The sequence below is a fragment of the Carcharhinus amblyrhynchos genome, chromosome 8 (assembly GCF_965287045.1).
Source record: "Carcharhinus amblyrhynchos chromosome 8, sCarAmb.v2.hapA, whole genome shotgun sequence".
Taxonomy (NCBI): Eukaryota; Metazoa; Chordata; class Chondrichthyes; order Carcharhiniformes; family Carcharhinidae; genus Carcharhinus; species Carcharhinus amblyrhynchos.
The window spans coordinates 105,071,249-105,092,723 of record NC_137331.1 but is presented as its reverse complement, the minus strand read 5'-3'; the positions used below and the strand labels follow the sequence as shown (position 1 = coordinate 105,092,723).

Sequence of the window (21,475 nt, the reverse complement as noted above, 5' to 3'; positions counted from 1 at the left end):
ACCATTCCTTATGGTATCTAGGTGGGCCAAAAGTACTTTATTCCTCATTCCTTCCTACTTTAACTCTTCCTTTTTACTGGTGCTGGAATTTCAGATTCTGGATGATCTATATATGCTGCCATCCTTGACTCCTCCATCATTTCTGACACTACAAAATGTTCCATTTGTGCAGTCAATCTGTTGAATTGACTGTTTCCATAGGAATTTTTTCATGGCAGTAGACAACTGTTCCAAAAACGTGTCACTTTCTGGGAACCAAACTCCAGTTCAGCAACACCTTCACACAACCCAGTAATTTAAATGTAAGCACTGAGCATGGAATCTCCAAATTGAATCTGTAATCCTTTATGCAATCTGTTAAAGTTCCACAATTTATTCCTCCATGGAATATCTGGCTGTTATTCAAAAGATATCAAAGTCTGATTGTGTCTTGTCATAGATCAGGAAATCATAGAGTGCCTACAGTACAGTAAGAGGCCATTTGACCCCTCGAGACTGCACTGTCAACAGTCCCACCCTATCCCCCATTACCCCCATATTTACCCTGCTAATATCTCTGAAACTAAAGATTAGCAGGTAAATTCCCTCTGTGTAATTTAATAGAAATAGCAAACCTTCCTGGATATCCAACTGACTGGCTTCCAGTTTACCAAAGACTTTGCTTCTCAGTTTACTTTTGTTAGGAAGTGACAGTGCCAAGGTTTGTTTCCTCCTCAGTAGAAACATAATGCTTGCCCTCATTTCCACTCAATTCTTCAACTGACCAAAAGATTGAGACTCCAAAAACATTGGTAGGTTGTCATAACCTGGCAAATTTCACTTGCTTTCAGCCATTCTGCTTAAAATCCACTCAGATTGTAACTTTAAAAAAAATCCTACTTTCCAACTCTCACCCCTTTAAACTTCTCAGAGCCAGTTGGTGAAAGAGGAGTCCAGGAGTCCATCTTTACTCAGTTTTAAATTTATCCACAAAGCGAGGCGATATAAAAGAACAGCTCCTAACTCTGGAACAGTGTCAGTAAGCACCTCGTTATAGGATAGAGCAATCAATGAACTATTAAATGAACTTACTATTGAATGAACTAATTAACAGCCCCTTAAAGGAGCACTGTAACAAAAAATATTCAAAACTTTGAAGGAAACTTAACAAATTAGACTAAAATACTGTGTTGGGGCTGACGATTCTCTCTGGACTCTGTGTCAAATGCAGTTGTGGATGGCCCCAAGTGTTCTGGGCAGCACTGCTGCCTCACAGCACAGGGACCCGGGTTCAATTCCCGGCTTGGGTCACTGTCTGTATAGAGTCTGCACACTCTCCCAGTGTCCGTATGGGTTTCCTCCCAGTGCTCCAGTTTCCTCTCACAGTCCGAAAGATGTGCTGGTTGTTTGCATTGGCCATGCTAAATTCTCCCTTAGTGTACCCGAGCAGGCGCTGGAGTGTGGCAATGAGGGGATTTTCACAGTAATGTCATTGCAGTTTTAACGTAAGCTTACTGGTGATGCTAATAAATAAACTTAAACAAAGGGATGGCCTATCAATTTTGTGGCAGAGTGAATGTGTTCCACAGTGACGTGAGCAGCCTTCACCAGCAGTCACAGCCTAGTTGTGCCTGGTATTCCCAGTTGGACTCCCGTTTCAAGTATGAACCAGGTCAGAGTCTGCTTAACTTCTGAGATCAGATGAGATTGGGCATTTTCAGACCAGTGTGGCCATAGCCATGATTTTATACTCTCTCGAGTAAATTGATTAAAAATAAACTAATAATGATAAAAGTTAGAAAATGTTGGAAGACCTCAGCAGGCCCTACAGCATCTGTGGAGACAGAAACAGGGATTGGGATTTTTTAGTCCTTTGGTTGATCGTTGCCCGCGAGGATCCGACTGGAAAATCACAGCCTGAGTTAACGTTTCAAGTCCAGTACGGTCCTCTTTGGAACCAGGTGTCCCCAAGATAAGTCATACTGGACTTTCTTTTCATTCATTTATGGGACAATGGTGTTGCTGGCTGGCCAGCATTTATTACCCATCCCTAGTTACCCTTGAGAAGGTCATGGTGAGCTGCCTTCTTGAATCACTGCAGTCCATGTCCTGTGGGTTAGGAAAGGAATTCCAGGATTTTGACTCAGCAATTGTGAACAAATATATTTCCAAATCAGGAGGTGATTGGCTTGGAGGGGAAATTGCAGGTGATGGTGATCCCATTTAACTGTTGTCCTTATCCTTTGAGGTAGAAGTGGTCATATGTTTGGAAAGTGCTATCTGCGGATCTTTGGTGAGCTACTGCAGTGCATCTTGTAGATAGTACACACGGCTGCTATTGGTAGAGGGAGTGGATGTTTGTGGATGTGGTGCCAGTCAACTGGGCAGCTTTGTCCTGGATGGTGTTAAGCTGCTGAAGTGTTGTTGGAGCTGCACCTATCCAGGCAAGTGAGGACTATTCCATCACACTCCTGGCTTGTGCCTTGTAGATGGTAGAAAGGCTTTGGGGAGTCAGGAGATGAGTTACTCGCAGCAGCATTCCTAGCTTCTGACATGCTCTTGTTGCCACTGTGTTTATGTGGTGAGTCCAGCTGAGTTTGTGGTCAATGGTAGCTCCAAGGATGTTGACAGTGAGAGAATCACAGAATCTCTACAGTAGAGAAGGAGGCCATTCAGCCCATCAAGTCTGTACTGACCACAATCTCACCTAGGCCCTAATTTTGTAACCCGAAACAGTTACGCAGCTAGTCCCCGCTACACTAGGATCAATTTAGCATGGTCAGTCCATCTAATTTGCACATCTTTGGAATGTGGCAGGAAACCAGAGCACCTGGAGGAAATCCAGTGAAGGTAATGCCATTGAATGTCAAGGGGCGGTGGTTAGATTATCTCTTTTGATGATGATCATTGCCTGGCATTTGTGTGGCATGAATGTTACTTGCCACTTGTCAGCCCAACCCTGGATATTGCTGCATTTGAACATAGACTGCTTCAGTACCTAAGGAATTGCAAATAGTGCCAAACATTGTGCAATCATTGCAAACACTCTCAAACACTCGTGTTGCCAGACCTGCTGAGATTTTCCAAATGTTTTTTTGGTTTATAGTTCAGATTCCTGGCATCGGCTATATTTAGCTTTGAAAACTAATGAGCAAGTTAACAGTCCCTTAAAGGGACACTGTAACAAAAAAAGGACAAAGGGCACAATCTTACCTGCCATTCATGCCATGCTCTCGCTGCAGTGAGGTCGGAGAATTTGGCGGCTGATCAAATCTCTGTTCACTGCAGCAGGATGGGAAAATCCCACCAGTGTGAATGGTGATAAGATTCCGGCCATACTCTGCATGTCTCTCTCGGGGCATCCAGATGTGGAATAGGAGTAAATAATCAGTTCTAACAAAAGTGTCCCTTTATATATGTACAATCAGTAAGTGTCTACTTTTCCCCACCTGAAGATACTTAACATGAACTTATACAATTAACAAGATAAAATCATAGATTGTAACTTTTGTTTCTAATGTACATTGCAGGTACATTCGGTCAGAACGGTCGGTAATTTTAATAAACTTCTGCCTGTCAATCATTTCATCAAATGCTCTCATCCTGATAGGACAAACTCAGACAAGAAATAAGGTAAGTGGTTTATTTTTAACATATGCACTATGTGTGCATGTTATTTGGTAGATATGCATCTAGGTATTTTAACTTTAACATTTTTTATACTAAAGAGACTCGATATCATGAAGGCAGTTAGAATGCTGAAATCTGAGAAGATAGTTGTAGTTTATTTACAGTTGCAGCCTTTGCTCAATAGGTTGTACTTTCATGTCCCACTGAAGAGCTTGAGCATATAAAATCTAGACTAGTACTTCAGTGCAGCCCTGGGTGACTGTGCGGAGTCTGCTTGTACTCCCAGTGTCTGTATGGGTTTCTCCTGGGTGCTGCAGCTTCCTTCCATTGACCAAAGATGTGCAGGTTAGGTGCATTGGCCATGTTAAATTGCCCCTTAGTATCCCAAGATGTGTAGGTTAGATCAATTAGCTACGGTAAACATGTGGGGTTACAGGAATGGGGTGGGGAAAGGGTTAGGGTTAGGTACTCTGTCCAAGAGAGTTGGCATAGACTCAATGGGCCAAATGGCCTCCTCCTTCACCATAATGATTCTGTGTACTGAAGGATTGCTGACTTGTTCGACATGCCAATGAGATGTTAAAACGTGATTTGATTTGCTTTATTATTGTCACGTATTAGTTTACAGTGAAAAGTATTGTTTCTTGCATGCTACACAGATGAAGCATACCATTTAGGAAGGGAAAGGGTGCAGAATGTAGTGTTACAGTCATAGCTAGGGTGTAGAGAAAGATCAGCTTAATATAAGGTAGGTCATTCAAAAGTCTGATGGCAGCAGAGTAGAAGCTGTTCTTGAGTCAGTTGGTACGTGACCTCAGACTTTTGTATATTTTTCCTGATGGAAGAAGGTGGAAGGGAATATGACCAGGGTGCATGGGGTCCTTGATTATGCTGGCTGTTTTTCCGAGGCAGTGGGAAGTGTAGATGGAGTCATTGGATGGGAGGCTGGTTTGCATGATGGATTGGGCATTGTTCACAACCCTTTGTAGACTGTTGCAGCCTTGGACAGAGCAGGAGCCATACCAAGCTGTGGTACATTCAGAAAGGATGCTTTCTATGGTGAATCTGTAAAAATTGGTGAGAGTTGTAGTGGACATGCCAAATTCCCTTAGCCTCCTGAGAAAGTAGAGGTGTTGGTGGGCTTTCTTAACAGTAGTGTCTTCTGACTTCAGTAAATGCAAAGTTCCCAAGGCATTATTTGGAGAAGAGCAAGTGTCTTCAAACATTTCTCCCTCAGCCAGCGCTGAATGCAGGTGACCTCGTCATTTATTTCCTTCCTGTTGTGCAAATTGTCTGCCATGCTTCCCACACTCCAACATCAAATCGTTCATTGGGTGGGATTTTCCATGTATCCCCCTGTGTGTCGGAGATTCCCGCCATCGGCTGGTGACGGGTATTCTTCTGGCTCTGTTGTCTTCCCATTGAACGGCCCCCTTGTTGCTGGGCAACCCCTGGCAAGGGTGTGCCATTGGTGAGACTGGAAGATCCCGCCAATACGAGCAGCTGGAAAATCCTGGTCATTGGCAGTGATGTGCTTTGGCTACCCTGAGGTCTTGAGAGGCACTATGCGAATGCAAGTTCCATGTTCCATGTTCCTTTAAAAGAAAGGCTTGCATCCTCAGAATGCTTCATCAGGACTCACTCGCAGAATTTCACACGTGGTGAACAATTTTGCAGTCGTGCAACAACTGTTCTTACGTTGGCAAAGATGGAACTGATTTTGCTTGCTGCAGGATTTAACGGCAATCAGATGAATCATGACTGTCCATTTTTTATTAATATTGCTTGTGGGAGAGTTTCTGTTCTTTAGCGAGTGCCAGAGGGCCTTTCACTTCCACCTAAATCAGCAGAACATGGTTTTCGTTTGATATCTGTCTCAAAGCGCATTGCATTTGACAATATGGCACTGGAGTGTCAGCCAGTTTATGTGCTCTGGTCTTGGATTACATCTTTCGTGCTCCAAGGCAGCTGAGCCAGCCTGCGACTTCTAATGCTGGCATCCTCCTTTATTTTTTAATGTACATTTTGTGCTGCAAAAATGTATCAAATATACATGGTACACATTCAGCATTGACCATTCCTGAGAAGATAGGAGCTCCAACTAAAACATTGACATATCAGGAATAGAAACAAGATAGCTAAGATGCTTGCTAGGCTATGCCCAAAACAAACAAAAGCAATAAATTAAGATCACCAAGCATACACAATCCAAAAATACAGAGAATTTCATGTTTTTATTTCTGATTATCAGGAACTGCAGATTTTTCTCTTATTTAAGAGATAACAGCATGTAAAGATTTTCAGGTTATTTATCATTCACTCATGGGACATTGGGGGTCGCTGGCTGGCTAACATTTGTTGCCCACCCTAGTTGCTGGAGGTTAGTTGAGAGCCAACCACATTGCTTTGCTGGAGTCACGTGTAGGCCAGACCAAGTGAGGACAGCAGATTTCCTTCCTGAAAGGGCATTCGTGAACCAGATGGGTTTTTCCAGCAATCAACAATGGTTTCATGATTCTTAATTCCAAATTTTCTTTTATTGAATTCAAATTCCACCAACAGCGGTGGCAGGATTCGAACCTGCGTCCCTGGCACAATAGCTGAGTTTCTGGGTTAATAATCTAACAATAATACCACTAGGCTATTGCCTCTCCTAATGCAATGAAACAAATATGACTGTAATTCTGGGCATGATAACCAAAGAATGTATCATGGTATCATGTAACATAACGTGAAACCACTCCTGTGTCACAATTTTTTTCACCTCAGTATTAAGTATACAAATCTGAACAGAAGCACCAAGTATTGGAAGTTTGAGACTGGAAGTTGAAATTGCTCACTGCCATTTTCCAGGCAAAGAAATGGGGCTAATTGTCCACTATAGTGGTGGAATCTTATCCTTGATATATGGCAGTGACAGGACCATCAACAGGTTGAACTTTGCTGCATTCCTGTCTCCCTCTCAGCTGCCTAAACGGTGGCACTGCTGCTTCATATGTTTGATCCTCGGCTTGGATCGCTGTCTGTGCGGTGTCTGCACATTCTCCCCATGACTGCACGGGTTTCCCCTGGGTGCTCCGGTTTCTTCCCAGAGTCCGAAGGATATGCTGCTTAGGTGCATTGGCCATGATAAATTCTCTCTGTGTGCCCTGGACTGTGGAGACTAGGGGATTTTCACAGTAACTTCATCGCAGTGTAAATGTAAGCCTACTTGTGACAATAATTACAAACCTTAAAAACTTTAAACTGTATTTTATTTCATAATGAAGGTTCTTGTGCCTGAAGTCTTCCACCACGTTGGACAGAAACTCTTCGGAGCTTGTGCAAGAGAACCTCGAGCTGTTTTCTTTTGCTTCCACAGTGATCTAACCTTAAAATGATCGCTGACAGTTTGGGAAGAAACACAGTTAAGAACAAGGACCACAATTGCTTTCTAATGATGTAGGAGATCACATGGTCCCCTTGCCCATCCATTGAGACACCATTGTTGTTGCCATTGCTCAGACTGCATCCAAGATAATGTACAACTTTCCAGTAAGATGTCCCTCACCAGGTTAAAGACCCGCAGGTTAATTTGAGTGATCGCTTGATGAAGGAGCAGTGCTCCAAAAGCTTGTGATTCCAAATAAACCTGTTGGCCTTTAACCTGGTGTTGTGGGACTTCTTACCGTGCCCACCCCAGTCCAATGCTGGAATCTCCACATCGTGATTACCATCTGAAACTTTCCAGGCCTTGATTTCTTCTTATCCTTCCCACACAATTCTTTCATTCCCTTGTCTATCTTTATTATTTGAACTAATTTTTATTGTTAACTAACGTATACGCTATGCATTTTCAAAATTCATCTTAGGATATGAAACTTCTGGTCAGCAAGCATTTATTTGAGCAGGTAGTGATGAGTTGCCTCTAACTGCGTCATTTGGGTCAACTCAGAGGGCAGTTAAGAGTCAACCACACCATGTGGATCTATATAGACATAGAATCATAGAATCCCATCAGGTCTGCACTAACTCTCTGACCATTTTACCCACCCTATCCCTTTAACTCCACATATTTACCCACCTGTTCCCCTAAACTATACACCTTGAGAAAGTTTAATGTTTATTTATTATTGTCACAAGTAGGCTTACAATTAAGTTTATTGCAATTAAGTTATTATGAAAAACCACTAGTCGCTACACTTCTGTGCTTTTTGGACATACTGAGGGAGAATTTAGCATTGCCAATGCACCTAATCAGCACATCTTTCGGACTGTGGGAGGGAAACCATGCAGACATGGGGAGAACGTGCTGACTTCACACAGTGACCCAAGCTGGGAATCGAACCTGAGTCTCTGGCGCGGAGAGGCAGCAGTGCTAACCACTATGCCACCATGCAGCTGTCACGTGAAGGCTGACCAGGTATTGGAGATTACCTTAGTGTATCAGACAGTTTTTTTTTAGTGGGATTTCAGCAGTTTCATGATCAATATTAACAAGACTGGCATTCTATTTCAGATTAATTTATTTTATTTTAAAAAATTAATTATCAAAATGTAAATTTTCCCAACTGCTGTAGTAGGATTTGAACTTCTGTTTCTGGACTATGAGAAGGACTTCATGGCCTCGCTCATCCAAAAACTGTAAAATCCTGCCTGAGGTCAATGGACCTTCCCAGTGTCTGCCCTTTGCCCGCTCCAATTCCCATGGCAGGAGGGGCGGTAAAACTCGAGCCTATAGTCCCGACTACTAGATTAATCATCCAGTAACATTATCGTTATGTTATCATCCCCTTCCTCAAGCATCAGTTGTGTGACCTTTTACGTTTTAAAAATCTTTGAGCTGCTGCCTTTTGCACTGCTGGTGACCCCGTTCTCCCCTGAGAGATAGAATTTGGATTGATAATGTTCAGCTTCGATTGGCTAAAAACTAGCCCTGAAGGTCATTTTGTCGCCTCATTGAATGCCTGAATCTAATAAAGACTGTCTAAGTCGAATTGAAATTGCAATCCTCAAGAGTGGCGTTGAAATGGAAGTTGTCTTGTCTGCAATGCAGCAGGCTTGGATGAACTAACCCTTAAGTAGGGCAGTGGGTTATACACACATGACTTGCCCATCAAACATATTCAGGTTACATACAAGAAGTAATTCTACACACCCAGTGGCAGAAATGTGCAACAGGGAGTATAGATTTGTAATCTTCTCTCCATCTGCTCTCTGAAACGAGCAATTGGAGCATCAAAAATCAATAAGCTGCTATTCCTTCTCCAATATTAACTGATTAGCTGTACATTTCCAGTAAAACATCTTCAATCCTGTTGACAGAAAGCATTTCTATTTGATAGCTGATCTCATTGTTGATGACTTCAATTTCCCATTCCATCTTTCAAATCTCTGCCCAATTTTCCCATCTCAACAAGGTGAGAGTACTTCTTTAATTCTGTTGCACCATGCTAAGATTGCTGAGAAGGCCAGCATTTGTTGCCCATCCCTCTCTTGTCACGGAGAAGGTGGTGGTGACCTATCTTTTTGAGCCGCTGTACCCCATGTGGTGTTGGGACACAGATGGTGCTGTTAGGGAAGGAATTCCATGATTTTAACCCAGCAACATCAAGGAATGGGAATATACTTCCAAAGCAGGATGGTGTGTGGCTTGTAGAGGAACTTGCAGATGTGATATTCTCATGTATCTGCTGCCCTTGGGCTTTGGAGGGTGCTATCACAGAGCTATTGTAGTGCCGAAGGAGACCATTTGACCCATTGTGTCTACGAAAGAATTTTGGTGAGTTTCTGCAGTGCATCTTGTAGATGGTAAACATTTTGCCACCATGTGCCAGTGAATGATTAAAGTGGTGCTGGGGTGCCACTTAAGCAGGCTGATTTAACCTTCTGAGAGAAAATATTTCTCCTCATCTCTGTCTTAAAATGGTGATCTTTAATTTTGGATTCACCCATGACAGGGAACAGCCTTTCAACATCCACCCTGTCAGTACCATTCAGTCAAGTCACGCTCACTCTTCTGAACTCTAATGGAAACAAGTCCAGCCTTTCCAACCTCTCCTCCTAAGATAATCTGCTCATTCCAGGTATCAATCTAGTAAACCTTCTCCGAACCACCTCCAGTTCATTTATATCCTTCCTTGAATAAGGAGACCAAAACTGCACGCACTATTTGAGATGTGATTTCATCAATGTCCTTAATAACCTGAGGCATAACATTCTTACTTTTATACTCAACTCCTGTTATAATAAAGGATAACATTCCACTAGCCTTCTTGATTACATGCCTTATCTGCATACTAACATATTGTGACTCTTACAGGAGAACTCCTAAATCCAACTACATCTCTGCATTCTGCAGTTTTCTCCATTTAAGTATTAATCTGTCTTTTTATTCCTCCTGCTAAAGCGAACAACTCCACACTTAGCCGCATTTTACTCCATGGGCAGGTTTAATGGCCTTGCTGATCACGTAACCATAAAATCCTGCCCGTGGTCAACAGATCTTCCCATTGTCCTCCCCTCACCCGCTCCAATTCTGTGGTGGGTGGGGTGGTAAAATTCTAGCACATCTGTCTGGTTTTTGCCCCTTCACTCAACCTATCTGTACTCATCTGCATCTTCCTTATGTCCTTTTCACAGCATGCTTTCCTACCTTCCTTTATGTTAGATGTAAAGTTAGCTACCGTGCCTTTACTCCCCTCGTTGGTGTCATTGATATAAGTTGTAAAATGTTTGAGGTCCTGCACAGTGCTGTACAGTACTTCACTTGTCACATTTTTGTCATTCAGTAAAAGATCCATTTGTGCTTACTCACGTGTCTGCCAGCCAGCCAACCTTCTGTCCATGATAATGTTTCCCCCTACACCATGAGTTTTTACTTTTCACAATAACCTTTGATGTGACACCTTACCAAATGCCTTCTGGAAATCCAAATACAGCACATCCACAGGCTTCCCTTTATCCACTGTGCATGTTATTCCATCAAAAAACTCTAATAAATTGGTTAAATATGGTTTTCCTTTCACGATCCATGCTGATTACATTGAGTTTTTTAAGTGCCTAGCTGTAATCTTCTTAAAGATTGATTCTCGTATCTTCCCTACAATAGGTGTCAAGCTAATGGGCCTATAGTTTCCTGTTTTCTGCCTCCCTCCCTTCATGAATAGAGGGGTCACATTTGCTACTTTCCAGTCTGATGGAACCTTTCCAGAATCTAGTGAATTGAGGAAAATTAACACCAATGCATCTACCACTTCCTTAGCCATTTTTTTTAAAACTCTAGGGTAAAGTCCACCAGTATCTGGAGACTTTCCAACCTGCAGCTCAACCAGTTTGTTCAATGTTTCCCCAGTGATTATAATTTTGACAACTTCCTCTCTCCCTCCTGAACCTCTAGAATTATGGTTCTTATAAGAATGTTTTTTGTACCCTCGCTGAGAAAAACAGAAGCAAAATATTTGTTCATTTCTTCTACCAGTCCCTTATTATCTACTATTAACTTCCTATTCTCACTTTCCAGAGGATTGACTCTCACTTTGCTTACTCTCTTTCCACTTAAATGCTCGTAGAAACTCTTGCTGTCTGTTTATTTCATTCCTAGCCATGCTCCTCTCATACATTAATTTCTTTCTCCTGATTTTGCCCATGTTTGGACCAAGGCTGTAATGAGGTTAGGAGCTCAGTGGCCCTGAGGGATCTTAGAGGACCCCAAAATGAGCATCAGTGCAGCTTGATAATACTGTTGATGACCCCTTCCATTACTTTTACTGATTATGGAGCAGTAATTGGCCAGATTGGATTTCTCCTGCTTTTTGTGGACCGGACATATTTGGGCAATTTTCCACATTGCCTGCTCGATGTCAGTTTTGTAGACTGGTGATCCCCTAGCACCATGATTAACCATCCAAGCTCCATGCACGAGCCAAAATGGACAATGTTAGCAGACTAATTGACTGCCTCACACAATATCAGCTCGCACTTGCTTTCCAACAGAGGCCCAGTGGAAGAAAGAAAGAGAAAGCCTGTATCTATCAAGCCCCTTTCACAACTTCAAGATGTCAAAATACGCTTCAGGTCCAATGGAGTAGTTTCTGAACTGCACTCACTGTTTAATGCAGGGAGACATGGTGAGAAATTTGTGCACAGTAGGGCCCCACAACTGCTAATGAAGTAAGCGACCATTCAAACTGTTTGAGCAGCAGTTGATAGAATCATGAATTGCCCTTCCTTCTGTGTTATAAGAAATTGGCCTGCTACGTTCACATCAGCTGTCTTTGCAAGAGCAACTTAACCACTCCCATTTCCTAATCCCTTACCCTTTTCTGTGCAGCTCTGCACATTTTATCTCTTCAGTTGCTCATTCATTTCCCTGTGTCAAAGAACATGATTGAGTCTGTCTCCACCCCTCTCTCAGATGGTCCCGTCCAGATCCCAACCACTCATCAGTGGAGGCAGGTACAGCCAGAGCTCTGAAAACAATCAGAAGAGGGAAAATTGCCCTGGGAGTAGCTCATGGAACAGGAATTCTCTTGCAGAGAGCTGGCTTGGATGACTTCCCTCCACACAGTAACCATTTTATGATGCCGTGCATTGGCGAGGGTTGAGTTATTGGTAAATGGTTGTTGGTGATAAAATATGGCCATCCTGGTGGATAAAGCTGATTGTTACCACATCCTGATAATCCTGAACCATATTAATTGAGATAACAGACGAATTAAGTGGATAGAAAAATCTTTAGGATGGAATGTTCACACTGCGGGATTTTCCCATCCCGCTGCAGTGCACAGAGATTTGACTGGGCGCCAAATTCTCTGACCTCGCTGCAGTGGGAGTGTGGCATGAATGGCTGGTAAGATCACGCCCTTAATTTCCTCAAAAGGACTACTTTAGCAATGGGTCACTGCCACACGTCTTCAAGGCTCTTGATGCAGTGTTGAATCTGTAAATATCCTGCAAAAATATTCAGGGTTCAGCCAGCAAGCCAAGTCTCTTTTGCTGCCCCCATTTTACAGAACCCCTGTTCCATTTTTATGCTGTCTATTTGTAAAAGTTTGATCCAATTGCTTTCCCATGCCCAAAGAATCCAGTTTGCAATGCCTAAAGCACTGAGCGGAGCTAATTGACTGCCAATTCCACCTTGAGACAGCTGTGAAATGAATGATTTTGGCTATGCTGCAAAGCCAACTGGCCAATTTCATTTGCAGTTCAGAGTGCCCCATCTAAGCGTTATATTTATTGGCAAATTGATGCATTTGTCAGGATTCAGCTATGCAAGCAGACCGTAACCCAAGCCCTTTTGTTTTAAGTTTGGCACGGGTAAAATTACTGCTGATGAGTGGAAGTCTTGAGCTGAAGCTCTTGCCCCACAACAGGACCCTGCTCTGCAATATTGGCCATTTTTATCTTTCATTTGCTTCATTGACGCACCACCTCCCACAGCTTTACAGCAGAACTCACGTCATTATTCTGGATTTGTTTTGTCGCTCTCTCCACAGCCAAGTGTTTGTCTTCTAAATATTGGATTTGTAAAGGAAAGCATTAGCACAATCTGAAGAACTCTTGCTAATGAAAATGGCTTTCCGACAGGATTGTAAACAATAAGTGTTTTGTTTTCTGATTTAATTATCAAATAAATGCTCTTGCCTCACTGTACGAGGAATCTCATCCCAAGCGTCCACTAGATTTTGGCTAAAAATTGGGTCTTTCAGTTTCACTAGGAGAGATAAGAACAGACATGGACAGTCAGTTAATTCCAGCAAAGACTATGAAGTTAGTGAGACTTGAAATAGAAAAATTGCAAGAGAATTTAGGTGCGTTTGATAAACGACTGATATGAGGGAGGATGGAGTGTTTATTATTTTGTTTTCGCAGTTCACCCCTAAAAGGTTTAAGAATGGGCACATGTGAAAGACACAAATATCCAGTGCATGATTATTGTTCCATCCCGAGGTAATGCCCTTATACACTTGGATATTGGGTTTATGTGGCTACTCCAAATGTAAGACATACGTAGGAACATAAGAATTAGGAACAGAAGCAGACAAATTCAAACCTTCGAGACGGCTCCACCATTCAATCCGATCATGGCTGATTTTTCCCTGGACTCAGATCCAACTCCCCACCTCTTCCCCATATCCACTTATCCATTTTTTTTTATTAGAAATATACCTATTTCCTTCTTGAAATCATTTAATGATTCAGGCTGCACTACACAACGGGGCAGCGAGTTCCACAAATTCACCACCCTCTGCGAGAAGTGGTTCCTTCTCATCTCAGTTTTAAATCTACCGCCTCTCAACCTATACCTGAGAGCTCTTGTTCTAGATTGCCCCACGAGAGGAAACATTTGGCCTACACTTACTTTATCAATCCCTTTTAAAATTTGAAATACCTTGATGTGATTCCCCCTCATCTTTCTGAACTATAGTGAGTATAAACCCAATTGCCAGAACTCGACCGCCCGTAATCGGAGTGGGCGAGGGTCCACGGAAATCTTTGTGTACCTCGGGCGGGAATTTCTGATCTCTCCTGAGCGAGGCTGTAATATTCAGCCCAAAGTATTTAATCCTCATACATTAACCCTTTCTTCCCCAAAATCAATCTAGTGATCCTTGCCTGGACTGCCTCCAATGCCACCACATCCTTCCTCAAATAAGGAATTTACAGAGGATGGGATTGTTGAGTGGAAGGGTGGGGGAGATGGGTGTGGTGGCGGTGGCAGTACGGGTACCATGACTAGAATTGCTTCACTTGAGGAAAAATCTGAGGCAGCAATTTAAACCTTTCACCCTCATTTCTGGCTGAAATGACAGGCAGCTGTCTCTCTCCCACAGTGGGATCTTCCAGCCCTGCCCGCCACGTCTCCCGCAGCGGGGCCTACCACGGAGGAGCCGCGAAGTCCCGGCTCCAGTGTTTTCATGATTGTCATTCCGAAAGCAAGCGGGAGGAGGCGCTTGGTTGTAATTCAGATTATTCAGCAACCAGTGAGCTTTGATAAAGGGTCATCTGGACTCGAAACGTCAACTCTTTTCTCTCCTGACAGACGCTTCCAGTCCTGCTGAGATTTTCTAGCATTTTCTCTTCTGGGTGGAAAATTCTCTTGCTCTGCTTCTTCCCTCACTGATGATCCAGCAGAAATAGGGAATTGATAATGTGGAAAATTTGCAGGGACAGATCTGCCTCGGTCCTCTTCAAGAGCAATGCGGCAGAGTCCTTCAAGCCATTGTGTAAATAAATTGATTGATCATTTTTAAAATTAAGTCTGAGGTTGCCTCGCCTAAGAGCACTTTCTTTGACCAAACTGATAAAGAATTAGCATTGTTTAACAAAAAAGGAACCTATCAGAAAAATCAAACTGGTCAATCACAATTCAATCTGTGGCAATTCCCACTTGTAATAAAGGGCATTTTATTGTTAAGAATGCTTTTGGAATTCCTGCATTTCAGTGAAACAGTTTGCAAATCTATATTATTGTACTTGTTCAAAGGAAATTGCTCCAAATGTTTCTGCAGAGTTACTGCCATTTCGATCCCCTGCGCTACAGCATCTGCTAACTGCGGAGACACAGTGCTCTATTGAAGAGAGTTAACTCCTATTATCACACAGCTGCAAATTGACATTGACCCAAAAGCATCTCACCCTTGTGCATTGGCAAATTTGCCGCCAAGGAATTAGACATTTTCTTTTTGTTAAGCAACCAGCTCACTGCCTGAGTTGATAAGCTGGCAAAAAACTTGAATTCTTGTTGCGTTGACAAAAGTGGAAAGAGTTGAAAATTGGTGTGACTCAAAACAAGAGATTGCGGATTGGGTTAACGTGGCAAACTCTTTCTTCCTCACGTGCAGTAGATGCCTCAGAATACTTTTGGTTCAGTTCTGAGTTCAGAATGGTGAATATATTATTGATACTAATGTTATTGTTATACACCAAAATAAAAATGATCTTTATAGTGCTATGGAGGGATTTGAATAACAGTCAGTGCCTTCTGTACGAGGGGACTATTCATTGGAACTTTGCAATGTCACATCCTTTGGGTTTAGTGGGATGTGAGTAGGGAACAGATCCTCTATGAGGACTCAGCAGTGAGCACTTTCAGTGGTGTAAGTAGCAATAGTGGAATGAAAGGTATTTTGTATTAAGGACTTCGGAAGGAATGAGCTTGTCTTTCTTCACGCAAGACTTTAGTGGGAACTAAGCAAAGAGCAGATCCTTCTGCATGTAGCACTTGAATGGAGACTGCATAACAATATCTTGTGTAAGAGACTCTATTGACAATTAGCCAGTCAGCAGATTTTCCTGCGCAGGGGGCTGAGTGGACCCTGAAGGGAGAGCAGATCCTTCTACATGAGGTTTAGTTTAATGCAGGGACTGCACCGTGGCAGAATACTCTATATAGAGCACTTTAATGGATATTTAACTGTTAGTAGATCTTACTCAGTGTGGTTCTGAGGAGAATAATTGATTCCTGTGTAGAAGAGTCTTTAGTGGAGACTGAACAATGAGCAAGGAGACTTACTGGGGCAAACCTTTTTGTGATTTTAAGTAAATGGCTATTAAACAATTAAACAGAGGAATGGCACAGCAGGTTATTTGGCTTCTGACAGATCAAATCAAGGCTTATTGTTATCAGCAATAAGTCAGTGATATTATAGTGTCAGTGAAGAAGTATACTAATCAATGTTGATTCATGTTGTATTTTACCAGGTGATCTGTACCCTTGTGGCTGCATTTCTCCATTTCTTCTTCCTGTCATCATTCTGCTGGGTGCTGACAGAGGCTTGGCAGTCATACATGGCTGTCACAGGAAGATTACGAAATCGAATCATTCGGAAACGTTTTCTCTGTCTTGGATGGGGTTAGTACAATCTTATATATCCCGTAACCACAAAAAATATTGTGTCCCTTTCTCACTTTTCAGCCCCACTTCTGTTTTGTCCTAGTCACCCCCAGCCTTTTCCATCACATCCTCCTGTTAGGGTTGGTCAGTAAAACTTAGTGTGCACGTCTAGACAGCCTCTGTTTAGTTTGTCAGGAGCCACAATTGAGCATTGTAACAATGTGTCATCTCACAGTTGGTACGACATCAAAAGGTGTCACAGCCTTGCAAGATAACTGGGGACGAGGATAGCCATTTGTTTTATTTACGCTTAACTTTCTTAAAAGTAACCCAACATTTCTTGATATTTACAGAGTAATGCTGAGGCATGTGCCTCAAATGTCAAGCTCATTAGAATTGTTGAATTAGAAGAGCAAGCATGAGACAGTTGATGTTAGCTTTACTCGCTTCGCACACCTCCTAGGTGTGGGCACTAATTTAAAACCAATTATCGACTGTGCAAATCCTTCAGTCCTGAGTCATTGATTTCACAGGAATTTTAATTCATTGTAAAGTTTAACTGGAGGAGACTTCACAACTATATCCCCATTCTTAATGATGAATGAGTGCAGCACATCAGTGCAAAAGATAAGGCTGAAGTATATACAGTAATCTTCAGCCAGAAGTACCAAGTGGATGACACATCTTGGCCTCCCCCTGAGGACCCAGCATCTCAGATGCTAGTCTTCAGCCAATTCAATTCACTCAACGTGATGTCAAGAAATGCCAGAAGACACTGGATACTGCAAAGCTTATGGGCCCCATAAATATTCCAGCAATATTACTGAAGACTGGTGCTCCAGAACTTGCTGTGCCCCTAGCCAAGCTGTTCCAGTACATTGACAACATTGGCATCTACCTGGCAATGTGGAAAATTGCCCGGGCATGACCTGCCCACAAATCCAACCCAGCCAATTACCACTCCACCTTCCTACTATAGATCATCAGCTAAGTGATGCTATAGATCATCAGCTAAGTCAACAGTGTTATCAAGCAGCACGTACTGAGGAAAAGCCTATTCAACTGATGCTCAATTTGTTTTCCACCAAGGCCATTCTGTTCCTGACCTCATAACAACCTTAGTCCAAACATGGATGAAAGAGCTAAACCAGAGGTGTGAGGTGAGAATGCATTTGACTGAGAGTGGTATCAAGGAGCCCTAAGAGTTCTGGAATCAATGGGAATCAAGGAAAACTGCCACTTGTTGGAGTTATGCGTAGCACAAAGGAAGATGATTGTTGTTGTGAGAAGTCAATCATCTCAGTCCCAGGACACTACTGCTGAAGTTCCTCAGTGTCATGTCCTAGGTCCAACCACCTTCAGTTGTTCATCAATGACTTTCCTTCCATCATAAAATCAGCAGTGAGGATGTTTGCTGATGATGGCACAATGTCCAGCACCATTTGCAACTCATGGAATAATAGAATCCTCACACTGCAGAAGGAGGCCATTCGTCTCATCGAGTCTGCACTGCCCACAATCCCACCCAGGCCCTATTCCCAAAATCCCACACAATCCCCCTGACACTAGGGTCAAATTAGCATGGCCAATCGACCTAATCAGCACGTATTTGCACTTTGGGAGGAAATTGGAGCACCCTGAGAAAAACCCATGCAGACACGGGGAAAATGTGTAGATTCCACACAGGCAGTGACCCGAGGCCAGAATTCAACCTGATAGCCTGGTGCTGTGAGGCAGCACTGCTAACCACTGTGCCAACATGCTGCCCAACTCCTGAGATGCTGAGGCAGTCTGCAATAAGACATAAGAACGAGGAGATGGAGCGGGCCATCTGGCCCCTCAAACCTGCTCCACCATTCAATCAGATCATGGCTAATCCTTTTGTGGACTCAGCTCGACTTACCCACTCATCATAGCCCTCCTTTACTGTTCAAAAATGTATCTATCCTTGCCTTAGAAACATTCAGTGAGGTAGTCTCAACTACTTCACTGGGCAGGGAATTCCACAGATTCACAACCCTTTGTGTGAAGAAGTTCCTCTTCAACTCAGTCCTAAATCTGCTCCCCCTTATTTTGAGGCCATGCCCCCTAGTTCTAGTTTCACAGGGAAACAACTTCCCTGCTTCTATCTTATCTATTCCCTTCATAATCTTGTATGTTCCTATCAGATCTCCCCTCATTCTTCTGAATTCCTATGAGTATAGCCCCAGTCTACTCAGCCTCTCCTTATAAGCCAACCCTCTCGACTCCAAAATCAACCTAATGAATCTCCTCTGTACCCCCTCCAGTGCCAGTATACCCTCTCTCAAGTAAGGAGACCAAAACTGTATACAGTACTCCAGGTGTGGCCTCACCTGCACCTTATGCAGCTGCAACATTAGTCTCGCTGTTTTTAAACTCCATCCCTCTAGCAATGAAGGACAAAATTCCATTTGCCTTTTAATTACCTGCTTCACCTGCAAACCAAGTTCTTGTGATTCTTGCATAAGGACATCCAAGTCTCTCTGCACAGCGGCATGCTGCAATCTTTTACCATTTAAATAATGGTCCATTTTGCTGTTATTTCTACCAAAATGGATGACCTCACATTTACCAACATTGCTAGACCCTTGCCCCCCCTCACTTAAACTGTCTATATCCCTTTGCAAACTTTCAGCGTCTTCTGCACACTTTGCTCTGTCACTCATCTTTGTGTCATCTGCAAATTTTGACATACTACACCACAGTACACTTGATCCCCAACTCCAAATCATGGACTACATTCGGATCAGGACCAGTATGTGACAAATAATTTACTTGCCAAACAAGTGCCAGGCAATGACCATCTCCAACAAGATGGAATCTAACCATTTCCACTTGACATTCAGTGACATTGCCATCCCTCAATCCCCAACTGTCAACAAACTTGCAGGTTTTATTGGCCAGGAACTTTAATGAGATGGGTCATATAAATACTGTGACTACAAGTGCAATTCAGAGAGCAGGAATCCTGCTCACTTGGGTAACTCACTTCCTGACTCCCCAAAGCCTGCCCACCATCTACAAGGCACAAATCAGGAGTGTGATGGAATACTCTCCACTTGCCTGGATGAATGCAGATCCAACACACTCAAGAGGCTCGACACCACAGACAAAGCAGCCCATTTGGTTTACACCTCAACCGTCACCTCCAACATCCATCCCCTCTGCCACCGAGACACCGTGGCCGCAGTATGTACCATCTATCGTCATGTACTGCAGCAACTCACCAAGACTTTTTTGACAACGCCTACCAAAGCCACAACTTCTATCATCTAGAAGGACAAATGTAGTAGATTACGGAAACACTACCACCTGCAAGTTCCCCTCCAAGCCACACGGCATCGTGACTTTGAACAATATTGCTGTTCCTTCTGTTAAACTAAATCCACAAATTAGATCATTAACTTCAAAGGTTTTGCGGAATAAGTTACTTATACCAAAACAAAATACTGTCTGACTTCAAGAGAAGCTATGGGTTTTCACTAGTCTTTGCGCTAACATTTCATCTTTGATTATCCAGTCTGTCATGGATAGGTGCAGCTCCAACAACATATAAAAATCTCTGCAAGAACCAAGCAATCCATTTTATGGCAATTCATTCACTGACTTAAACATCCATCTGTCCACTATTAGATTATCAGTGCAGTGTGCACTGTCTGCAGGACACACCGCAGCAAGTTACCAAGGCTTCAATGGCAGCACTTTCCAAATCTACAACCTCCTTCATCTGAAAAGATAAGGGCAGCAGCATGGGAACGCCATCATCTCCAGGTTCCTCCAAGTCACGTACATTCCTGACTTGGGTTGCAGCCGTTAACACAAGTGTATCACTTCCTCTTCAAGGAGATCCAGGGATGGGCAAACACCCCTGACCCTACTTCTTCTTGACTCCAACATCCTGGGGATGATAGACAGTGGGCTGAAACTTGTGGCCCATATTCGGGGTGACACAGAAGTGGATTGCTGTGAAAAGCTGCACAGTTGGTGGACATGTCAGTTCCCCAATTCTATCCGGCATCTGCGTCATTTTCAGTGAGGTCAAATTAGGGCTACCTGCCTGTAAGTGGCCCAATTAAATGCCTATTAAGCCCTATTTTCAAGGCATTGGGAAACAGCCCAACACCCTCAAGGTAGCCTTCCAGCAGCAGACTCGGCTTGGACAGGTCCTCAAGCAGGCTCAGAGACCCTCCTTGCCAGCCTGGACTCAGTCGCAACTCTGTGGATGTTCCCCAAATTCCCAACCCCTGCTCACCACCACTCCCTGCCCTTGGCTATCCACACCATCCCCACTCTACCATGCTCCCTAACACAAGGCCAGCCAGGTTGCTGAGACCCGTTTTGTTTTTAATATTAAATATTAGAGAGAGAGCACCTCCATCTTGGACACCTCTCTCACTCATCCAAGAAGGCATTCTGCCTCTGAGCTGATGCATCTCCAAATTGGTCAGCAAATTTGCTGTTTGACCACCAATTTGCTAATTTGGCGCAAATTCCTGCTACTTAACTGTTTCCCATGGAGCGTGGATGTTTTACCACCCTCTCCCTCACCACGCATTTGTGCCCCGTTTCCAGCAAGAGGCTAAACAAATTATTTAAGGGTACTTTAATGATGGTTTACATGTGATTAGTGAGCCCGGCACTCAGTCATCCAGACTAGCTTGCCTTTGTGGCCTCACTGGGAGAGATTCTCTCCGGCGAGGAAGACACCTGCTCCCCATGATCGGGGAACTGTGTTGGCTTCACCAGTAGAACTGAAAGCTATTGAGGCCCTCCTCCAGGGAGGTCGAAGGCAAGGGGCAATTCCAGCCTAGCAGTGCCTGAAGAAGGCAGGGTCTGAAGGCTCAGGACCTGAAGGGGGCGGATTCAGAAGGGAAGGGAGAGGGAGCATGCTGCCACTCTGCCTGCAATCAGTGAAGGGAGGGGGCAAGGGAGGCAGGGTATGGGTGGCTGCTGGCTGCAACAGCAGAGGCCTGACAGATGTCTCTCTCTGCGCATGTGCAGCAGCACCCTTTGCTGCTGGCTGGAGAA

The 21,475-nt window shown here is 43.4% G+C and overlaps 1 protein-coding gene across 9 annotated transcripts in view; it reads left to right on the top strand.

Annotated features, from left to right (window-relative positions):
* The window catches only part of adgrb1a (adhesion G protein-coupled receptor B1a), a 299,558-nt gene that overhangs the window by 169,507 nt on the left and 108,576 nt on the right, over window positions 1-21,475 (top strand). For all 9 annotated transcript variants that reach the window (XM_080194597.1, XM_080194594.1, XM_080194593.1 and 6 more), the window contains 2 exons: window positions 3,510-3,612; window positions 16,294-16,444. In XM_080194597.1, coding sequence (XP_080050723.1) covers window positions 3,510-3,612; window positions 16,294-16,444 — 254 coding nt within the window. The remainder of the gene's footprint in view (window positions 1-3,509; window positions 3,613-16,293; window positions 16,445-21,475) is intronic.